A 22,649-nucleotide genomic window follows, 5' to 3' on the forward strand; every position below is an offset into this window, starting at 1 on the left:
CTGCTGAAGCCTAAGCAGAAGAATCATCCACACTAATTTCCGTGTGATTATCTGTGGGATACTTCCTCATTCAAACATGGTTTGAGAGTATAAGTGAGGGTTGCTACTTCAGCTTCTACTTAAATGACCAAAAGCTTAAAAAAAGGACAGAAATGAGAAGTTAAAGCAGTTGATGCTTGGGACAGTGAAGATGATCCTGTGAATGTAAGCCTGTGTCGCTGTGCACTGTATCCAGAGATGTTAACTGTGCTTTCCTGTACTGAACCACTCAAATAGTATTGGTGTCCTGGTTTTTGCCAGGATAGGGTTAATTTTTCTTCGTAGTAGCTAGAAAGCACTGTCTCACAGCTAGAAAGCTGTGAGAAGCAGTGCAGCTGGGAGGTGGGGGGGTCATGCTGTGTGGCTGTATGTTGTTTGGCTGCCAGCTGAGTTAAACTATCACAATTGGTGAAACATTAAAACACGAACAGGCCATACAAAAGTTTTGTCTGTCCTACACTGTTAGTGTTTTTGGCTATCAAACTTGTACCAAATATGATTATCCACAATGATTTTATTAATCTGACTTTCTGGTTCTGATTTCACTAAAAATCTAGTTTCACTCTATCATTTTGATTTAACTACCTTCCTAGCTTTCAATTTACATAAAACACATCATCTTCCATTCTTGATTTTCACAAACGGTGACATTAGTTACTTGATCCAGAACTACTGCGAGGCTCAGAAATAACCTAGTTGTAAGATCAGGCTTGAAATATGATGATTTGTGACCTCCATCTTCCACAGGCCACAGAATTGATAAACTATGAGAAAGAAGGGGAAATCTTCTATTGAAAGACATCACAGGAGATGATCTACAGTAGCAAGAGGTAACTCCTCAGCAGAGGCAAGACTGACGTGTTGCGAGACTGAGTAAGAATCTATTTTGTCAGATTAGAGGTATGAACTGACAGCTACAAAAAGATTATTATATTATTCTAGAAGGAATGCACCAGCTGCTTCTGATAAGTAAATACAGGAAAATTACTGTAATAGGTAAGAGTAATGAAACTATAACAGTAACACCAATTTAATTTCCCCCAAAACTGTGACAGATTAAAGCAACAACCTATTAGCACACAGAAGAAAACACTCTGCTCCTGTAAGAGTAGAGTTATGCTTTCACTCTAGTCCACTGCTAACTGGGTAGTCTTGCACCTATGTAACATCTAAGGTGTTGCTTAGACAAGAAATACTAAGTAATCAATAAAAAGAATTTAATTTATAACATGCACTTAGATGAACCCTTTTGGAAGTACACATGTAACTCTCCATTACAGTGCTGTGAGCTGGGATTCTATTCAAAACCTGCTCTGAAACAGCTCCTCTTTTTAAGAGAACAAAGAAATGCTTCACACCAAAATCTTCCTAGTCAAAGCAGAAGCCCGCAACACCTGTAAATTCTAAGTGTATTAATCAGGTTAAACTAAATATTAGCTTGCCTTGAACTCAAATGTAGGTGTACTGAAATAGTGTAATCAACAACAGCATGTAAGCATTTTAACACTGTGGTGGCATTGCCAGATACAATGTACATTTTACATCAGTACGTAGGCAAGGCGAACGCCCTGAAGAGGTGAACAAAGACCTGTACGCTTAGCTGCCTACCAGGATTAAACCAGAACATTGGTATTTGTAGATTCATCCTTAATCAGAAATCACTGCTTATTAACATTTCAATTTAAAATTTGCTCTGGCACCCCACTGTTTTAAAACACTGTTTCTGTTTATGAATGCCCGTCTCTCTTTCCCCTATCATTCCCAGTTTATACTCTTAAGTAGTTATCTCAACTGAGACAAAAATAATTGTTTTTCCATCTGGCCATTTCTTTATCTGAACTACTTCACTATCTGTCTTAGTTGCCCCTTCTACCACCTCCTACTATCAGTTGCCCCTTCTACCACCTCCTACTATCAGTTGCCCCTTCTACTATCTCCTACTATCAGTTGCCCCTTCTACTATCTCCTACTATCAGAAACTATAATTATTTTTTTTTCTCCCCAATTCAAATACCAATTTTCAAATGCAGTTTTCTGAAATAAATTTCTATGTCTTTAGTTAGTACCCACACTGCCACAACTACTTCAGGTTGTAAGCAACTTAAAAGATCTAAAATAAGGTAGCACTTTATTCTTATTGAACTGCTAGTAAGTACTGATATCAGTGAATATGAGCTATCAAGTCAATCAAGCCATATTTTGGCCTCTGTAGTCTATATCCTTCCAGTCAGTAATGAGGATGTCAGGTAAGTTGCTGAGCAGTCAAAGTACCCCACAGTACCCTACTCCAAATCAAGGGAAGCAAAGCCATTTTCAGCTTCCCATATAATAACATCACAGTTTTAGGGTAAGTTTTTCTCTTGTTCTAAACTTTCTACTTAAGTAAACACAAAGGGAGCAATCCTTTACTTAGCAATCTCATGGTCTTACACACCACATGTTTAGATATTATTATTTTGTTCCCCAATTGCAGTTCTCCGCTCATTTCCTACAAAGGGTAAAAGAAGCAAGAATATGAAATATCTGCTCTTACAAGGCCACTGGCACTGCTGTCCTCACATTCATGCATATCTTGGACTTTAACCTGCCCAGACGTTATGCCCACCCAAACATTACAAAGCTGCTTTGACAAACACATTCCTTTTCAATCTGGCATAGCTCATCAGTATTGAGATGAGCATCACATCACATAAACTTCTAGGCTAAGTTCTACTGCTCAAATCTAACATTCATGCAAGAGGGAGACATAAACTCAATGCAAAATATCGCTGCACTTGGTGCTGTCATGTTGGTGGCAATAAGAGTACATCTTTAATGGGCTAAGACCGTTAGCCAAAGTGCACAAACACTTTGAATGCTGGTGGAGAGTTGATGAAGACATGCACGTTTCATCGTACTGTTACACACAGACATACACATACATAAATAGCTCTCCACAAAGTGAAGATATGATGCACTGGAATGCACTCAGGGGTACAGATTAACATTGCAACACAGGTATCTGCAGTGTATTACTACTGTGGTACACAGCTCCATATATCTAATGGGTTGATGAGGACTGGAAATATTTGTGGGAAGACAGTAACACAGACAGTAACAAAGACAAATGGAAGAAACTCACCTTAAGGAGTTCATAATGCTGAATACCATTCACACCAATGTCCGGATCGATGGCAGACGGGACAGAATAGCGAGAATTAATTGCTGTGTTTTCAGGGATAGAGATGTTAATAACCGTTGAGGGGAAGAGGGGGGCATTGTCATTTATATCCTCCACTAGGAATCTGATCTTGACCAGTCTGAAAACTTCATCAGGCAAAACAGCAACCTCCACCTCATAAAAGCAGCGATTCTCACTGAAGATGCCCGAGCACAGCTTCTCTCGGTCTATGCGGTTTGCAGTTGTGAATATCTCACCAGTGTTCTCCTCCACCCGCACTAACGGTACATCCCCAGTCTTATACACGAGCTTGAACTGCAGCGGTGAGGAAAGGGGCACATCTGGGTCCAGCGTTAGGTTAAGATCCTTGAGCAAATTGCCAATGAGGACATTTTCAGGCAGTTCTTCCCGCACCGTATAATTCTTCTCCTGTGCGCCAGATTGAAACACAATACAGGCTAATAAGACTGCCAAGAGGTAGGTTCCAGACAGCAAGTCCATCTCCAGAATGACTAATGAGTATTTGTGTAGAACACCAAGAGTAGCTGAAAAAAAAGGAAAAGAAAGAAAAATTCTTAAAAATTTACAGAATATTGTGTTCTTAAAGTGAAGGAGACATGAAAGGAGTACCTTTGTCTTAACTTTCCCCTAAGTTTTGCATTGACAAAATTATGTAATGTTTGTTAACAGCAAAGAAATCTAGTTATTTTTAATACAAGAACTTAAACTGGCAAGAAAATGTTATCTAGATGGAGTCTGGTGAATGTCAGACAACAATGGGTTGAAATCTGTCTAACACAGGGACACTGCTACAGCAGTCCCTTTCTTTAAGACGAGAAGAGCTGATTTGATCTTTGGAAGTAAACATAACATTTGGAATATGTGTCTAAATCCACCAGAGTAGTGCACAAATTCCAACACAGAAAGAGAACAGCAAAACATGGAAAGTTTTTGATGTAGAACTAAACCTAAAAGATTATTTCCCAGCAGGAAGGGTGAACTTGTAACCCTCGTAGTTCCCCAAAAGCCCAGCATATTACCAGATAACCTCAATTTAAATACTTGTCATTAATTTCCAAGACAGTTAAGATTTCTTTTGCTTTCTTTGATTTTAGGGGAGAAAAGGGAAAAAAAAAAAAAAAAAAAAAAAAAAAAAAGAAAGATACTATAATTATGCAACAATAATTTCCCATCTGGTATGTGACAACATTTAATATATCTTCTGGAGAATGAACTGGAAGACATTTCATATAATTTTAAATCTGGTGATGTCTGCTCATATATGAACTAAATACACTGAGATACCACTGCCTTTAAAGTAACATACAGATTTGTCCCGGGCTGAAGAAAAGAAAAAATTGTGCTTTTCAACCTTGTTTCTGAATAACAATACACTCTGCTCTCAAGACTGTTAACCTCAGGAAAGATGGAAGTAGAATGGGATGACTTACACGTACACACAGATATCTATATACCTACAGCCTTCAGCTGAGAACTTTTAGAGAAAAATCACACTGCTGCTTTGCCTAATCTCTGCATAATTCTGCCCTCCCAGAACTTAGGATAATCTAGGATAGCATTTCTGTAAGGCAGATGATCAAGAGTTCCATCTAAAATGATTTTTTTTAGTTAATCAAATTTTAGCTCCCACCAGCTTAGCATCTGTGTCAAAAATACCTGTGCCAAGTTATCTACAGTCTTTTCATTGTGCAGTTAAAAATGTATTTTTTTTTCTCTGCCTTTTCCGACTTTATTCTCCCTGTAACAGCACACATTGATTTACTCCCGCAGATCAAGTTGCAGTGGTTGAAGAAATTACTGAAGCCAGTAATTGTCCTCACCTCTTCGTTACTACCTTTCAGCAGTACCATTTTCAGGGTAATTTAAACTAAAACATTTGACTTTCCAGTGAAACAGATTGGGAACACCTAATATTGCTATTCCATTTTTGACTGGGAGTAAGTAACAGATAAAGAACACTCCAACCAGATCTGCAAGGTGTATCTTTCCACATCAGCCTGATTTAACTGTAAAGCATTTGCTGACTTTATGATACGAAAGGAGCAACACAAACTAAGAATCCAATCCTGCAAGTCTTCACTGAGTGATTCAATTAACCCACATGAGAATGCTGACATGGGTGAGAACTGGAGATGCAGTTGATGTTGCACAGTTACTGCACGACCTGCAGTATTTCAGCAACTCACTGACTTGTTTGCAGCACTTCAGTAATTCAGTATAAGGCACAATACAACACTGAACAGGCATTCAGGAGCCAAGGAACAGTGCACTAAACACAGTCATCTTATAAATCCATTCTAATGTTACACTGAGTATGTAAATAAGGAAGTCATCAACAGATATTGATCATCATTAATGGTAATGTTATGGTAGCAGCATGAGTTTAATCAAAGAACTGTGGTGATATTGTACAAATACATTATTTTTACTATTATTATTTTATTTATTAACTGTCTTATATTTCTGTAAATACATCTCCAGCAACTGTCACCCTACTAAAGTAATTGCTCATGGTACCTTCAGCCTGCAGAAAGCTCTTAGTTAAGGAAAGTATATTTTTAACCCCACTGTTACTAAAATATATTTATTTAGATTGTTTCCATGCAAAACATTGATAAAAATGTATGGGTTATAATGAAGAGTCAATATTTAATTGTTCCCCTCAAAACAAAATTTCATAGAGGTAGCATGGTCCATGCATGCTGGAAAGTAGTATTCTGCCACTTTTTCTTCTCTACTAGAAGTTAAACTGAAAAATAATAAAACAGGTAAAAAACCCTTCATATCCTGATGTTGCCAGAGTCATACTTGAAACTTACAGTTCACTTCTGAGGGGAAGAAATAAAATGTAAAAGCCCATCATAAATATAAACCAAATTCCAGTCCCTATCCCAAATTACTCTGTGACACTAATGTAAGGATTGCCCATAAATTATAATAATACAAAAATATTGTAGTCCTGCATATACATCTTCAAAATAAATACTCTTATGCTATAAGAATCTTTTAATAATTAAGAAGGTTATTAATGCTACACTACTCCTCTCTCCAGTTCTGAAGATCCAGGGAATTTCAGTCACACTCAAATGTTTGTGTTTTATCTATGAAGTTTTACAAAGCAATTTGAGGACAAGTACACAAATCGAACAGCCTAAAATGTTCATGAAAAACTGTCCTGAATCAATTGTAAAAGTTGTGATAGTACTGGTAGATAACTTATATTAAAACTAACTGATAAGAATTCCTATAACCCCAGTTCTAACTGCACTGGAGTTTCTAGGGATTATAAAATAACAACAGCAGGACTCAAAGAGGTTTTTCAGGAAAACTGCAGATTGAAACTTCTTTGTATTACACATATTTGTATTTACTTTTTCTGAATGAAACAAAGTTTGAACCATTCTATTAAAAATATTTGTGTCATACTACAGAAAATACATTTAAACACGTAAATAATAGAACACTTTTTATAAACCATGTTAGACAACTGTAATGTCAGTTACTGCCACAGATTTCCCTGAACTACTAAAGGGTATAGACACACAATAATGTTATGAGTTTTAACAGAAAACTAGTCATGAAGTAGAAAAAACAACTAATCTATATACAACCTGTAATTCTTGAACTTCTGTAGAATCCACTGTTCTTAAATGGACTTGACCTGTCTTTCTAAGCAATTCTAGGAACACTTTTGAACCTTTAAAAACTGTTCTAGAGCTGCAGGGCTTTAAGGGGAAAAAAAACCTCCAGATGACTCAAGTTTTCTGCTTAGATATACAGTGGAACATCTTATGCCATGGGGAAAGTGGTGTTCTTAAAGCAACCTATTTATATAGTCATAGCTGTATGTTGCCTGTCATTCGTGCCATAGCACTGATAGGAATACTATGGCAACAGAAATGCAAAGAAAAAGAGCAGGAGGTACTTTCTAGCAACCAAGCATCATCCTGAAAGACATTTACAAAATCAGAGTATTTCTAATGACATACAATATTTACTTTGTCTCTCATAATTGCCTACATATCATAAATATACTTAACACAAAATAGGAAACAAGTATAAATACAAATCCAAAAGGAAAGGCTAAAGAAACTGCAAATGGAAATGGCAGTCAGACAAAACAGGACATTAAGAGAAATTGTCAGAAGAGAGCACAGGAATGGTAACAGATGGTAGAAAAAGTTATAGATTAACTAAGATATAAATACAAAATGGAAAAAAGGAACTGGGCAGAAAGGTAGTCACTGTGTGGTGTGTGGAAACAGGCTTTCCTGATGACTGTACTACAGAGGCAAAAATAAATAAAAAGTACAGAAGTCTAAATAGAGCAGTCCAACTCCAAAGGACCCATCATAAGCTCCAGCGCTTACTAACACTTTCAAGGTGCTAAAAAAAAAAAATTAAGAACAAATAAAACTGTTAGACAGAAAGTAACATTAAGCTTGCCAAGCCATTTTTCCATCTTTCAAAAGAATGTACTGATGTCTGTCCTACTGACTTCTGTAACTAGCAAGGCACATGGCCCAGATGGTCAGGATGGAGGGTAGGAGGGGAAAAGAACAATCTGAAATTTGCTCTCTTTCATCTGAGTATCTATGCACTTAAATATTCCTGCATTTTTGTCCAATATACTAAATATTAATGGCATAATTTAAGTATTATCATTGTTCAATATTATCTTCATTTAGCAGCTGTCAAAGCATACCTTGAAAAGTAGACAGGATATAAAAAACTATTTTAATGGATCATGATGTGAAGGTAGAATCAAAATTTGTTCTTTATACACAAGGCTCTATCTGGTCCGACCCGAATCAGAATTCCTGCAGCTCATTACAGGACTCGACTGCTATTTCTTACTTAAGACAATCACAGACAAGTAGTAAATGCAGTTAAGAGTACAGGTGTCCACTCCAGATGAAAAAGCAACACTATTTATTGATACCTGGGTTCAAATTTTACTTAGAGCAGGAATAAATAAGCTGTGGTAGTATTTTGTAACTGTTATATCAAGTTTTAAGAAAAAGGTATTATAGACTATTTTAAAAATGTAGGAATATTACATTGAAGTCCAAAACTACATCACTAACCAAATATTAAAATCAAAATCGAGATGAAATCCTGAAAAAATAGTTCTCATTCTTATCTTCATATTCCTGAACTTATTTTAATTACATGGCCAAATTTAGCTAGTATAGCACACTTTTTCAATACATCCTTTTCTTTTGCTGCTAATCCACCACGGCCTCCTTAAATAGAAGTATTTAAATCCATGTGTTTGTAATAGTTAAAATTAACTCTATCCTAGCAAACCCAGGACTGTATTAAAACAGTGTTTCTCAGAGCAAAAAGATCCCCAAGACACAGGCTCTTTTTGTCAGTCAACAGCATGATTATAATGTCACTTAACTGAGGAGAGAGCTATTTGCAACTGTTCCAGTTCACAAAGGCTTCCTCTGCAGTGCCCACTGATAATTAAGCAGCTCTATGGTACATGCCAGAAGTTTTGAATTTTTGAATCATGTTGATACGGTTTTCAACTTTATCCTGTAGACCTCAGCTACTGGATTGTTAGATAGGATCTTGTCTGGTACTGCAGACTTTTAGTGTTGGGTGTTTTGGTTGGTTGTTGGTTTTTTTTTTGTTTGTTTGTTTTCCTGTAGGTCACTAACACAGCTGAACACAGCAACATCCATCCTTTTGTCACCACACATACCACATTTGATTTAAGGAACTGGCTGGTTTTGATGATGGTTTTAAAAAGGCAGAGACTGTACTGGTATTTCTTACCATTTTTGATGGCAATAAGAAACACTACAAAACTGATGCCTGACAGGAATCCCTCTCATTTTTTAAGGCCAGGCACAAAAGTTAACAAACAACTTGAACCCATTTTCATGCTCTATAATGTTTCAAATAGAAATTATCTTTCAGACATCAATATTTATCCACAAGATCCATCCCTGCATAGTATATTTCCTGATCATATTCAAAGAAAAAGACCTACCTCAAAGAGAAACAGACAATTTGTTATATTATCAAGGCTTTCAAATTCATTCTCTCCTATGATTTTACTCTAAATCCACTAAGGGACTGATTTATTCTTTGATGTATTTTTTATTAGTGTGATGGTACTGACTTCAATGAGGCTTCTTTAATTTGATTTTTTTCCAGTGATGAACAAAATGAAACTGGAAATTCTTTTCACCAGGAGAAAACTTCACCCCACATTCATTTAAGTCAACAAAAGAATTAACTTAGTGTGAGACACAACTTGCTTACTGTTGCATGCTCTCATGATTAAGTCTTCACTGCTTTAGAAAAAGAATATTTTCAGTTTGGGGTGGTTTTCTTTTTTACTTCTCCATTACAGGGAAATTACATTTCACTTGAAGAAATAAAAAGTTAATGACCAAAAGGCAGATTCTTCAAACCACACGAAGAAGCAGCCAAGGTGTTGAAGACCAACAACTGATAGATTTTTAGTGAAAAAGAACTCTAAATTCCTGATGTTAATCTGCAACTAATAGGAAGAGTGTTCATTAAAACTTGTATCAAGATGCTGAAAACTGAACAGAACTGTAAATACACAACAGGCAGTGAGCATGCTGAACAAACTGAACTCAATCACACTGATATATGGCACAAAGAGTAATTTCTTTTAATCATTTCAAATGAATCCCTGTAAAGCTGAAGTCTCTTTTTTACTAAAATAGTAAGTATAGTAATATTTTAAAGATATCCTGTCACTGATTTCAGAAGATTGTGAGAATATTCAGTATCAAATTTATTTATACCCCAGTAACACTAGGAAAAACACAGCCCTGCTATTATAGTAAAACAGTTTTGCATGAGGGCTGCATAAAAAGCTAAAGGTTGAGAACAGAAATATTGGTTAAGATCTCCCTGATGAGCATGGTTATTTCCATTTTCTTAGAAACAAACACTGGGATATCTGAAGAAATAGTAAAAAGCCAAAACAAAAAGCCCACACCCAACACACAAACCCTCTATGAAGCTGCTGAATGTTACAATTCCAAGCTAACACAACATTGCTCTACAAATTCAAATATATATTAAATAAAATTCAATGACCGACTTTCAAAAACAATGCAAAAAAAAAAATCAAGTTATTAATGGTATGATTCATAATGTCATTTTCTTAAGTGTTTTATTTGTGTGTTTGTACACATGAATACATTTTACAAATCAAGTCAAAATTGCTCTAATTTTGTTCCCTGAAAATCTGTTCATGCCTCAAATCTGAAAATTAAATCTCTGCTAAAGCAAACAAAAGAAAAGTCATCCATGAACCACTGGCAAGAGAACGCCGTATTACAATAAGAAATTATGTGAAACCACATATGTCATCATTGGATGTTTTTCAACTAAAAACACATTTTTATTCATTTAAAAATGAAAGTAAATCTGATTTCAGTCACTTGTGTCAAATCCTTTGAAATGCCAATTGTCAAGATCACCTGTTTCATACATAATGCATTTTGCTTTACTGCCTCACTGCCAGTTAATAACTTTCATTATTGAATAGTAGAAAAATACACTTCACAGTGTCTACTAGCGAATCCAAGTATTTGTGAATAAGGATAGGAATATTGCTCACAGCTGAATGTTATATTGTCTATTACCTACTCATACTAAATACAATTCTGCCTAGAATCCAGCCATATATATAACAACATTTGTTCATTCTAGAGTAGCATAAAACAGCTGCCGCCTTCCATTTTCCCCTTTCAGTTCAAAACTGCGATGATATAGCTACATCCAAAATTCCAATTTAACCAAAACTTCCATTTGTGAAAACACTGTTTCCAAAACTTATAGAAAAAAAAAAAAACCCAAACCCCTATATATATATATTGCTATTTTTTTGTTCTTTTAAAAAAGTCTTCAGTTAAAATAAAATTGTAATTCTTGGTAAATTAAGGATATCTGGAATTTTGCACTAGTTGCATCAAATTCCTGAAGGTGAAAAAAAGCCAAAAAAATCCCCCAAACCCCCCTCAAGTTCTCCTGGGTGTCATACATTAAACTTTAAACTACACCACAACCCTACTTTTTCTATCCATTTCTTTTTCAATCGCCTGAACTTTTGTATTTCCATAAGTTTTTCTCTGCCCTAGCAGAACATACTCAGAGAAGGTTGAGCATCCTGAGAAATTACCCTCACAGATTTTTGTAAGAAGTCTGAAAGGAAGAGAGTAGCTGAACTTTCACCATAACTGCTGCTCAGCAAACTATCAGCATGCTCACGTTAAACAGGACCAGGAAATTACAGCAAGAAAGCATGCTTGTAAAACATGTACAATAAAACACATTTTCGTATTTCTTTATTCTGACCTCCCATCAGGCTGTCTGCAAATAGACACCGTGTTCAATTTCTGATACTGTAAGGCTCTTGAAGCATCATGTTAAGACATACAAAATTCATACACTTATTCAGTCTTTAACTCATGTATTTCTTTACTTATCATTGTAATTAAGAACTAACTAAACATCAAACAACTCATTTTCTTCTTCTTTGGTAAAATGGGAAGAAAACGATTCAGGCAATTTTACATTCAACCTTGCAAACACTTCATAGAAGCAAAGTGTTTCCTTTTCAATCTATTTCCTTCAAGCAAGAGTTTATACACTATGGCAAACCAGAAAATTTTAATAGCAGCATAATTTCCATGGAAGTCTTTAGACAAGAAACATGTTTTTCATCCAGTGGCAGCATACCTACTCATATTCATATAGGATTTTTTGTTCTTCTTAAAGATAGCTTAAGTATAAATAAGATTCAAACTAGAAGATATTGGTCAAGAGTTTAAAATATATCATAAATGAGTTTTTTTTAAATATATATCTTAGTGTATACCACCCCAATTAACAGCCTAATTGCCATGTTTGTCCAAAGTTGTCACATATACCACATGGATGCAATGCATAAGAAAGCATATTTATAAATTATAAACTCCACTCTAATCTCTAAGAGTACCTTGAACATGGAACTAATTACTTGTGTTGGAAGGAATTTTCTCATACTTTATGTAAGGGTCCCAATAACGGGGAAGTAATCATATTTTTTTAGCTAACTGACCCTACCTGACTAGATGAACAGAACATTGCAGTATGTAATGTAAGACTCTGCTAAGAGAACACGATTTGAGAGCAAGACTTTTCCAAGGGCAGAACAAAATCACCTGAAGGTAAGTTGTATTAGAACATAAACCAAAACTATAGCCATTTTATGGAAAAAAAACCAAACAACCAAGCAAACCCACAAACCACAAAAGAAACAAATAAAAGCCTCTGAAAACAAACAAAACCCTCAAAACAAACAAACAAACCACATGAAAACACAGCAGATCGAGACAAAACAGAAAACAAGATTATAATGTCTCTCCACTCACTGTCTGGGTGGGCCAGTTCCTCACAGCCAGGCTTGCCCTGACCCCAGCTTGCTGAAGGGCTTCCCCCTCCCTCCACAGACCCTCAGGCAGTTTCTAGGAAAACCCTTCCTTTTTTGTTACCTTAACACAAAGACAGTGCCACCACCTTTACCTTTAGAAAATCTTGTGACAAAAACTGCAGGTAGACTGGGGAAATACCACACTTCACTACCTCTGTTCTCATGCCCATGCAGCTGCCTTCAGCCAGGCAGCACAGTAATGACGGCACCATCTGCCACCTACCTGCTGCCTCCTTCTAGAAGGTTCCCTGGAGGGGGCGAGGCCACTGGCTTCCTCTCAGCAGGCGGCTCCTCCCTCAGCCACCTTCCCGCCTCCGCCTCTCCCCTGAGGGTTCCCGCCTTCCCGCCTCCGCCCGGTGCAAGAGACACCTCTGCCAAGGTACCATCACCCCGGTTGCCTCACAAACTTCAGTAAGTGGTCAATAGCAAAGCTGTGGGTAGACCCTGCAGCACAGGTGTATTGTCTTTGGCGTTAGGCAGGCAGGTGAAGAAAACTCCGGCAAAGAGATGCTGTCATTTTTTGTAAATTTTTACATGAATAAGCACTTACAAATCCTCTGCAAATTCTCGCCCGCGTTACCAAGGCTGGCCTATGTAAATGCCAGTGTTTCATAGGTTCAGGGGGAGAGGTTATTCCGTGCTCCCTTCCCCAAAGCCACTTCAGCGCGGCACTGTTGCCACGGGCTTACAGTGCGATGAAGAAAAAAATCCCTGTATTTAGAGTCGATAAAGCACTTTGGGGGTTGCTGAAAGCGAAAGGTACTCAGTACATAAAAGGTGTTAGCGATAGCAGCTACACCAGAGTGTGGCTTTAGTAAAATTTTGTCTCTGGAAGAAGTGAGCCACTCTTTTTTTTCTCTACTAACTATAGGAAATAAATGAAAAGCAGTTTGATAAAAGATTTCTTGTGATTTATTAAGTGGGAAACCAAAAGCATCTGAGTTTGATCCCAGCTGGTTATAGTTAAAAAGATTAAGATCAAGCCTTACTAATACCTATCTTACATTATTAAGGGCATGAATTTATCTCTTAAGATATTATAACATAGAGTAAATATATAGTTAAAATTCAATCAAATTCAGTAATAACATTTGATTATTTCCTTGTGGCACAACTGTCTTTAATTACCTGCTCTTCCAGTCCTCCTAAGGAGGATATCTCTCCTTGTTACATTTGTAGCTTGAAATGACCTTTGCTTCCATATGTTGATACAGTGCTAGTAATTAAAGATAATAATAACAACAATAATTATTTTATACTGTGCTTTCTGCAGGTTTTTTTTCACATTATTTGAGGTAACTTGCAAACAAAAGATGTATAGCAAATTATGCATGATTGCAAAAAAATTTAGCTTAGTCCTTTATATACTGATGGAGTATGGCTGAACTCAATAACTCAATATGCTTGACTATTAAAGATATACAAACTTTTGAAAGGTGAAAGCATGTAATTTTTAAAGAAATGTCTCTTCTGAGTAAAAAGTATCACATCACTTATGTATAAGAAAAATACTCCTTTAATTCTGTAGCTCATGTAGCCAAAAATGTATAGTATTTTTCTCTATTATTTTAAAAAAAAAACAAAACAAACTGATGCTGGAATCATCTAACTGTTCTGGTAAAATACTTTCTAGTACATAGCACCTCTCAACCTGACAGATCCCCAAACTACTGTAGAGATTGCAAACACATGGATTGCTTCTCAAAGCACTGAAATTCTGTGCCAGGAGCACTACACTAAAGTGATTCTGGAAAGGGGATTGAAAACAAAATTATCCAGCAGAAATGCTGGAGCATAGCTGTTTAGACTTGGGAGAATGCAGCTACCAAAATCCAGTAGGACTACTTGTACAAAAAATACTCAGTAAATAAGAGTCACAGAATTGGATGAAGCAGAATTTTAAGAATACTTTAAAATTTGCTACAGCAGTTTGATGTGTAGGGCCTGATTCTGTCCTTTAAATTTTATTTTACCTGTATAGTAAATATGGTTTAAAAAGTGGAGGATTTGGTCAACAATTTTCTATTAAATTGATTGAAAGCCCACTGAAATCAGTGGCATCTTCTGTAGGGTTTTCAAAATTTGCCAAAACTTTAGCTCTGGAAATTGAATGCCTTAATGTAAATGTAAAGTGAGAAAGCCTACATATCTCATCAACAGAATTTTATTAAATATTTGAATGGACTATTATGTGTCAGCAATGAATACTTAATATCAGATTTTATTACAAATGTCAGACCAGATCAAAACAAGCCACGGTCTGGACTGAAGCCTGCCATGGTAAACCTGATGCTTAACAGAATCTCAGAAAACTTGATTTTTCAAGTTTTACCTAAATTTGTAAACTTAATAAAGATACTATAGCTCCTTCACAGAGTTGTACTCAAATAATGGCAAATGCATTGTTTGCATTTCTTCATTGCCTCCTCACTGAAACCTGTCAGCAGTTAGGAATAAAATAAAAGGGTTTTTATAATGTGGATAAAATATTTCTAGCTAGAAATCTACATGTCCATTGACTCAGTGTGGCCAGCCATGTGTCAATGGTGCCCAGATACAAATGATGTGGCACAGACTCAGGCTTGTAATGTAAACCAGAAAAGTTTGGGATTATTTCCCATCCATTCTCCTCCTTCTGACATAGTGCAAGAGGATGAACAGCTTCAGAAGGTTTTTAATGGGGGGGAAGTCATAACTACATTAATAGTGAGAACAGCGTACATCTGTATAACAGAGCCCTGTAGGTCATTGATATTCATGAAAAAGCTTTTAAAAATCACATTGAAGTGCATGCATGGGCCTATGATGCATTTTATCATTACTGGTACACTGCACAGAACATTTTTGAAGAAAATAGAATATTAGTTCTTGAAAGTAGGAATTAAATGTGGAAAAATCATAAAGGAATAATGTGAACAATGACTAGATTAAAGTTTCAAATAGATGTATATTCTTCTTCCTCTATTTTGTCTAAAAGTCATGTCCCTACTCCACAAACCCAAGTGAAAAAACTTGATAACAGCTTAGCATTTCGATGTAAGAAAGATAGAAAAGAGCACAAAAAATACCACAAAACACATACCAGCCCATTAGCTGAAGTAAACACAACACAGAGAATCATGGAATAACATGGGATTGTATTAAATACTCTATCATTTGTAAGTTTCCTCACGCTCACATTTTGGTGACTTTGCCTGTTTCAGTCCACTAGAAATGACCAAAAGCTTTTTTGGTTATTTCTGGAAATCAGACATTTGTATTAAGGTTGTAATAGAAATGTTATGAAAACACATCAGATAGACTGTTCCTTTACGTCAGGTAATTATGCCTCCAAATCTAAGACCCAGCAAGAAAATGGATGGGTTTTTTATATGCAGTAATTGTTTTGAATGACTTGAGCAAGAGCAACACAAGGACATAATCATATCTTTTTCACAATATAGAAGAACAGCAGTGATAAGATTAACTGCTCTATTAGTTCCTGGTATAAGAAGTAGAAATATTGATCTATGATTAAATGAACAGAGAAAATAATATTTCAAATCTTTAACCTCTGACAATGTAACTGTCAGTCAGTCAGAGCCCCTAATGATTTCCAGTAAAATAGATGCTCAGAACTTTAAAAATTCAAACTCTGAGTGTTGACTAAAGAAAATTTGGTGTTCTGTTACTAAAATCTATCAGAATTCCAGTGTTGTGTTAATCTGTGATATGTATTAAGTGCACTAGAGCAAACTTTCCAAAGAAAATGTTCTATTCTGGTATAGGAACCAGAAGTATTAAAGTATTGTGGTATTGAAAAGTAGCCACAATTTCTGTTCCAACATGATCATTAGGAACAAAATCTTGGATGGTTTAACAGGATTACTTGGAATACTTTCCTGGAACATAATGATGTTAGTTCTATGTATGCTTTTAAAAGTATTATGGGATATTTAAATTTTTTTCAAACATGCCAGTATATAAAAAGTGTGATAGAGTGTCTTAAGTTTGCAGGTCTATTTGCCTAATAAAATTCCAGTATATTTTATCTGATGCAGTACTTCACATCTCTTTTCTGATATCCAGAGATGATGAGTTCCTAGAGGCAGTCTCATGTCTCACAGTGATGTTTATCCATCAATAAAGTGTGTATATCATCAGTAGTGTGTTTGCTACAGCTACTACCAGCATTACTGATAGGATTTTTAATTTTTTTTTAATTGTGTGCCACATATCACAGATTTGTTTATTTCTTTTTTAATAAGAGTTTAGAGGCATATTACTTCTTAGTGCACAGTGTGGATGGATGCTGCATTGTTCTAAATAGAGACTCATTCTCTGCAACCTGAGGGATACTGCCAAGTGTGATTTCTTTAAAATCAATACAAGAGATTCATGCTCAGACTTGGCTGTAATGTGGAGGTGTACACTTTTTGATCAAATCACAAAAATGCAAGTTCTTATTCATCTTCTATTGGGATGCAATATTTTCTTGTAGAAAAAAAAAAACATATACATTTTCATGGAATGCACTATATACTGCCATATTTTGATGGTGCATTCTACTCTTACTCAGATTAAAGCACACAAATATCAGGCTGAAATATCTTTTCTGTCCTAGAAAAATATGATCAGTCATCTGAATCCATTGTTTAAATTCCTATGATTTCAGGAGAAAATGAAAGAAGTAATTACACTAGCCACACAATGCCCTGTCTTACACAATTAGAAATCAGTGCAATGGGGCTTTCTGTTGTTTGTTCATTTACTTGTTTTATAACAGACACATTAGGGGAATTCAGTTGAAAAATATCTGCAAGATGAATTTCCAAGCTGATGACCAAAAATAAGTGTTACCTGGAATGCAGATTATGTCCCATTCCTTGTTCAGATATCTACTTCTCACATGGTCTCTGCAGAACAGGAAAAGCTTTGCACTCTCCTTGACTGCTAATATTTTAGAATCCTATCAACGATAGCTAAAATAATCATTAGAATTTCAGCCATCTCATTAGTCTTGCATTTGATCTGATATTAAGAAGGTGAATAATCACATTGAAATTTACCTGTGGTTAATTATTTAGCCATTCAATTGAACAGTAAAACTATTTTTAATGAAGGCTTGTTACTGAGACGGTTATTTCATTACATTTTAAATAAATAAAATCTCTACTTCTTTTTTTAAAATCGGTATCCAAAAGCTCAAACTGAACACCACCTCAAGTCATCACATATCTCCTTCTACTGACGCTGACAGGAGTCACAGACCAGCAAATGAAAACATATAAATTGCTGAAAAATACAGTTTATCACGGTTTGCTCTAGCACAGGACTCAGGCTGCAATACTCAAAGACCAGAGGTTACATCTAGCCTCCAGTTACTAAAAACCAAACCAAACCAAAAAATAACCAACAAGGTGTTGCTTTGCTTACTACTCTTAATTATTGTTTTCTATAGAATGCTATCTGAGATCATATTGAGTGTATGGCTACAACTGACTCGTAAAAAGTTAGCTGTTACATTTGCTCCTTAGAAACAATAAATAATACTGACCCTTTTCATGTTTCTGAACATACTACAATAACCCATGAGGTTTCTAAAACAAATGCTACTACTATGTTGTACATGACGGTTTTTAACTTCCCTCAAGAGATCTAAGCTTACCACTTCAGAACATACAGGTTAGTATCCCATCTTTTGGTGGGAAACTTTGATCTTTTATGGTAGTAGGAAGGAAAAAAGATGCACATGTAACTCGATATTTCAGTGATGCCAGCACTGATAAGACATTGCAGGGTAAGAGAAGAATGTTTTCACTATAAGTATCAATGAGTTCCTGGTCTTCCTTAAGCAAACGTAAAGAGAGGAACTAAATATTATCTGCAAGACAAGAACAAAATAATAAATGATAAATTGGTTTTAGTTAGGTTCTACTATCTGCAGATGTCCATGCATATGTTACTTTGCATCAGGTAGTTTCACAGAATCACCGAATGTTAGGGATTGGAAGGGACCTCAAAAGATCATCTAATCTAATCCCCCTGCTGGAGCAGGAACCTAAATGAGATCACACAGGAAGGCGTCCAGGCGGGTCTTGAATGTCTCCAGAGAAGGAGCCTCCACCCCCTCCCTGGGCAGCCTGTCCCAGGGCTCTGTCACCCTCACTGTAAAGAAGTTCCTTCTCAAGTTTAAGCAGAACCTCCTGTGTTCCAGCTCACACCCATTGCTCCTTGTCCTACCGTTGGGCATCACTGAGAAGAGTCTGGCTCCATCCTCATGACATTTGCCCTTAACATATTTATAAACATTAATCAGGTCACCCTTCAGTCTCCTCTTCTCCAAGCTAAAGAGACCCAGCTCCCTCAGCCTTTCCTCATAAGGGAGATGCTCCACTCCCTTCATCATCTTGGTGGCTCTGTGCTGGCTTCTCTCCAGCAGTTCCCTGTCCTTGAACTGTGGGGCCCAGAACTGGACACAATATTCCAGATGTGGCCTCACCAGGGCAGAGTAGAGGAGGAGGAGAACCTCTCTTGACCTAAAAAATAAAAAAATTAGTTTAAATGCATCATCCTCTATAGAAATTAAAGATGCCTTTTTATTTACTTATTTTTCACTCGGTGCCTTTGCAATGTCTCTTTGTGCAAGTCTTCATCACTATGTTTTAGCAAGCAGGCCACCTAGTGCCTAACAATAACAAGTACTCTGTAATGACCTTCCGTGTTCTGCAAGAAGGAACAGGACACTTAGTTGACTGGACATCAAAGTCATGTTGCCATGTTACAACTCTGCAAAAATAATAGAGAATTAAGTTTCTCCCACCACCACCCTAGAGTAGGGTTGTGACAATTTCTTGTAAATAAAAATTAAATATAAAACAGATACGCACCATCTTCTTTTTAGGAATAATCTCCTTTTTTTTTTTTTTTTTTTTTTCCCTTTAAATGCTATTTTTGTAGGTATTACACCAACTTGTAAGATTTCAGTTATTTCACTCTGTTGCTGAAAAAATAAATGCTAGTCTTTTTCTACAAGTAAGATTTCCCATTATTCTTGGACACATGTAATTTCTAATTTAATAAGACTCAGAATAATGTAGTATTTTAATAGCATGAATGACATATCTGGTATTACTATTGCAAGGGGTATTTCCTTCTAATTTCATTTGTGTCAGTATTTTAGAGTCCAATTCAGCTTCTTTTAATATTGTTGGCAAAGTTTCCATAAGCATAAAGAGATATAGTGCCTATTAAGTTTTCTGTTTCATCTTGCCGATATACTGCTTTCCTGTACACTGGAATGAAAATTCAATAGTCCCTCAAAGTAAAAAAGACTACTTCTTTCTTTAGTAAGTGTTAAATCACCCTTAATGCTTTCCTTGGAACAGGGAGATTTTAAGCCTGTGGAAAGGCTATGTTCAAAGTTATCAGAAAATACTGAAAATATTTTCTTATTTAGATTCTGCAGATCAATTTTCAAATATTCTAATTTGGCATGTCTCCATAAAAGTAAGTCAGATCACAAATGGCTTAGTTAGAACCAATGCTTTAGTCCTCCTGAACTTCAGTGGGACTTCCCAAAGCACTAGGAAACGTATATCCAGTGCTGGATGTCTCATCCTCTGCTCTTATAGTCCATGTTAAATATTTTTCAAAAACCTATTTACTCTGGAAAGTATAACACCCTGAATCTTCTGGTTCAACTGATAAACTTACTTAGGACTTATATGTGGATATATACACTGCTCATGTGGATGTCGCGGTTTAATCCCAGCTGGCAACTAAACACCACATAGCTGCTCGCTCACTCCTCCCTCCCACTGTGGGATGGGGAGGAGAACTGGAAAAAAAAACCCAAACAAAAAACTTCATAAGTTGAGAGTTGCTATAAGAACAGTTTAATAATTGAAATAAAATAAAAATACTACTACTAATACTAATAATAATTTTATAAAAAGGAAGATAACAAAAAGAGAGAGAAATAAAACCCAAGGAAGACAAGTGATGTACAATGCAATTGCTCACCACTCACAGACCGATGCCCACCCAGTCCCCGAGCAGAGATTGATCCCCCTGTAGCCAACTCCCCTCAGTTTATATACTGAGCGTGAGATCCTATGGTATGGAATATGCCTCTGGCTAGTGAGGGGCAGCTGTCCTGGCTGTGCTTCCTCCCACCTACTTGTGCACATCCTCGCTGGCAGAGCATGGGAAGCTGAAAAGTTCTCAATTTAGGATAAACACTACTCAGCAACAACTAAACCATCAGTGTGTTATCAACATTATTCTCAAATTCAAAGCACAACACTGTACCAGCTACTAGGAAGAAAATGAAGAAAATTAATTTCCCAGCTGAAACCAGGACCATGGAAAAGAAATAATGAAAGTACTCAGTGAAATAAACTTCTTTTGAGCATTAAAGCAAAATTTAAGTGAACATGTCCACTACTTACAAATCTGCCTCAAAGAAATAGTTAAAGATTTCCTTGTCCCAAGATACTGGACATTTTGTTAGGTGACAGTGACCGTATAACTGTCCAATACTATCCAACACCATTTAGATTGCACTGCATTTACTGCTGATGAGATTTACTTTGATGGGCATTTATATTTACAAAGAAAACCCCAAACCACTTCAAGGTGCTAAACTTGCCTAGAACACGAAGTAAATTCTGAATGTGTTCGAAACAAAATAATCTTCCCTTCTGTGGTAAATGAAAGCTCCCATTTGCCAAATTTCAAATCTAAAATTTAGATCCATAACAATAAAATTGCGCCGTAATATTTTGTGAGCTTTTTGAAGTTTCACAGGGAGAAGGAGTTATCCTTTCTGAAGCATTATATTTTTATTACCTGTCTTTTGATATACGTTAGTCGTGTATTAGAAGGATAAAGGACACCCATCCATACCTGCTTGATTGATTTCTTCTGGTTTTGTGATTTGAAAGGCATAATCCCTACTCAGACACTAATAACAGCAAAAGAAACCCCAAATTGAACCACTATTTATCCCCTGCCCCAAAGATTCTGAGACTTTACAGGGACTGTAGGAAAGAGCCAGTAATGTCTGGGATAATTAAAAACAGCATACATGAACCAGATGATGACATGACCATGAATCGATCCCATGATGGATTTTTAGTTGGATATGAATGTTACAATATATGAAAATTTATCAGAACAACACAATCTAATATAAACACACTGGGGTGAGACAGCATTCCGAGAACTAAGAATCATGGGCTAAATTGGTCTCTAATGGGGACAATATAATAATTTAAAAATCAATTTTCAGGTTTGCTGGGGCTCCTGAAGATGACAGAATTTTCCCCTTTTCCAGTCTTGAGGAATCAATTATGAAGCAGGATCCAAAATGTGAAAACATCAATACTGGCTGCGAGAATGGCTGCGCTATGGGTGCTGCTTGTCCTTTGCTGCCTAGCAGTTTTCCTTCTTTCAGAGTGACAACTGTAAAAGAATTTAATCTAACTACATGTTAGAGTAGAGGACCTGTGACTGGTTGTTGTCATCGATGTGTAACATCCCTTGGGTGACAGGTTCTCTCATTCATCTGAGTGCTCATGCATATTGACAAGGACGCTGCCTGCCAAAACTGACAATACTGGGCAGTATTTCTTTAGCTGTATCTCGACTTCTAGACTGCTGCATGCCACAGGATAGTCTGCTAATCCAGACTTCTACTCACAAGTAGATCCTGCACCAACTGCATTCTTCCAGGTGCTCGAGAACCAGAGTCCTTCTCTGGAAAACTAGATTTTTTTTTTCTGTTACAAGGGAAGGACTTCAAGGGAGTTAAGTCACGCATAACAAGACTTGTCCTATTATAAAACTAATCTATAAGGCTCTGTATTTATTCTTTCCATCCTCAGCATAAGACCAGATTAGAAATAACAACAAAAGGTTTTGGTTTCCTGACGGACTAAAGTAGGCTGGAGGGACAATGGAATTGGCCGTTGC

General features: G+C 36.3%; 1 protein-coding gene across 1 annotated transcript in view; it reads right to left on the bottom strand.

The window, feature by feature from the left end:
• Positions 1-22,649, bottom strand: part of LOC104525470 (protocadherin-11 X-linked) — an 80,609-nt gene that overhangs the window by 25,985 nt on the left and 31,975 nt on the right. The window contains exon 2 of the mRNA XM_029085109.1: positions 3,161-3,744. Within this exon, the coding sequence (XP_028940942.1) occupies positions 3,161-3,700 (540 nt within the window). The 5' untranslated portion in view covers positions 3,701-3,744. The remainder of the gene's footprint in view (positions 1-3,160; positions 3,745-22,649) is intronic.

Source organism: Antrostomus carolinensis, unplaced genomic scaffold, assembly GCF_000700745.2.
Source record: "Antrostomus carolinensis isolate BGI_N321 unplaced genomic scaffold, ASM70074v2 scaffold8900, whole genome shotgun sequence".
Classification (NCBI taxonomy): Eukaryota; Metazoa; Chordata; class Aves; order Caprimulgiformes; family Caprimulgidae; genus Antrostomus; species Antrostomus carolinensis.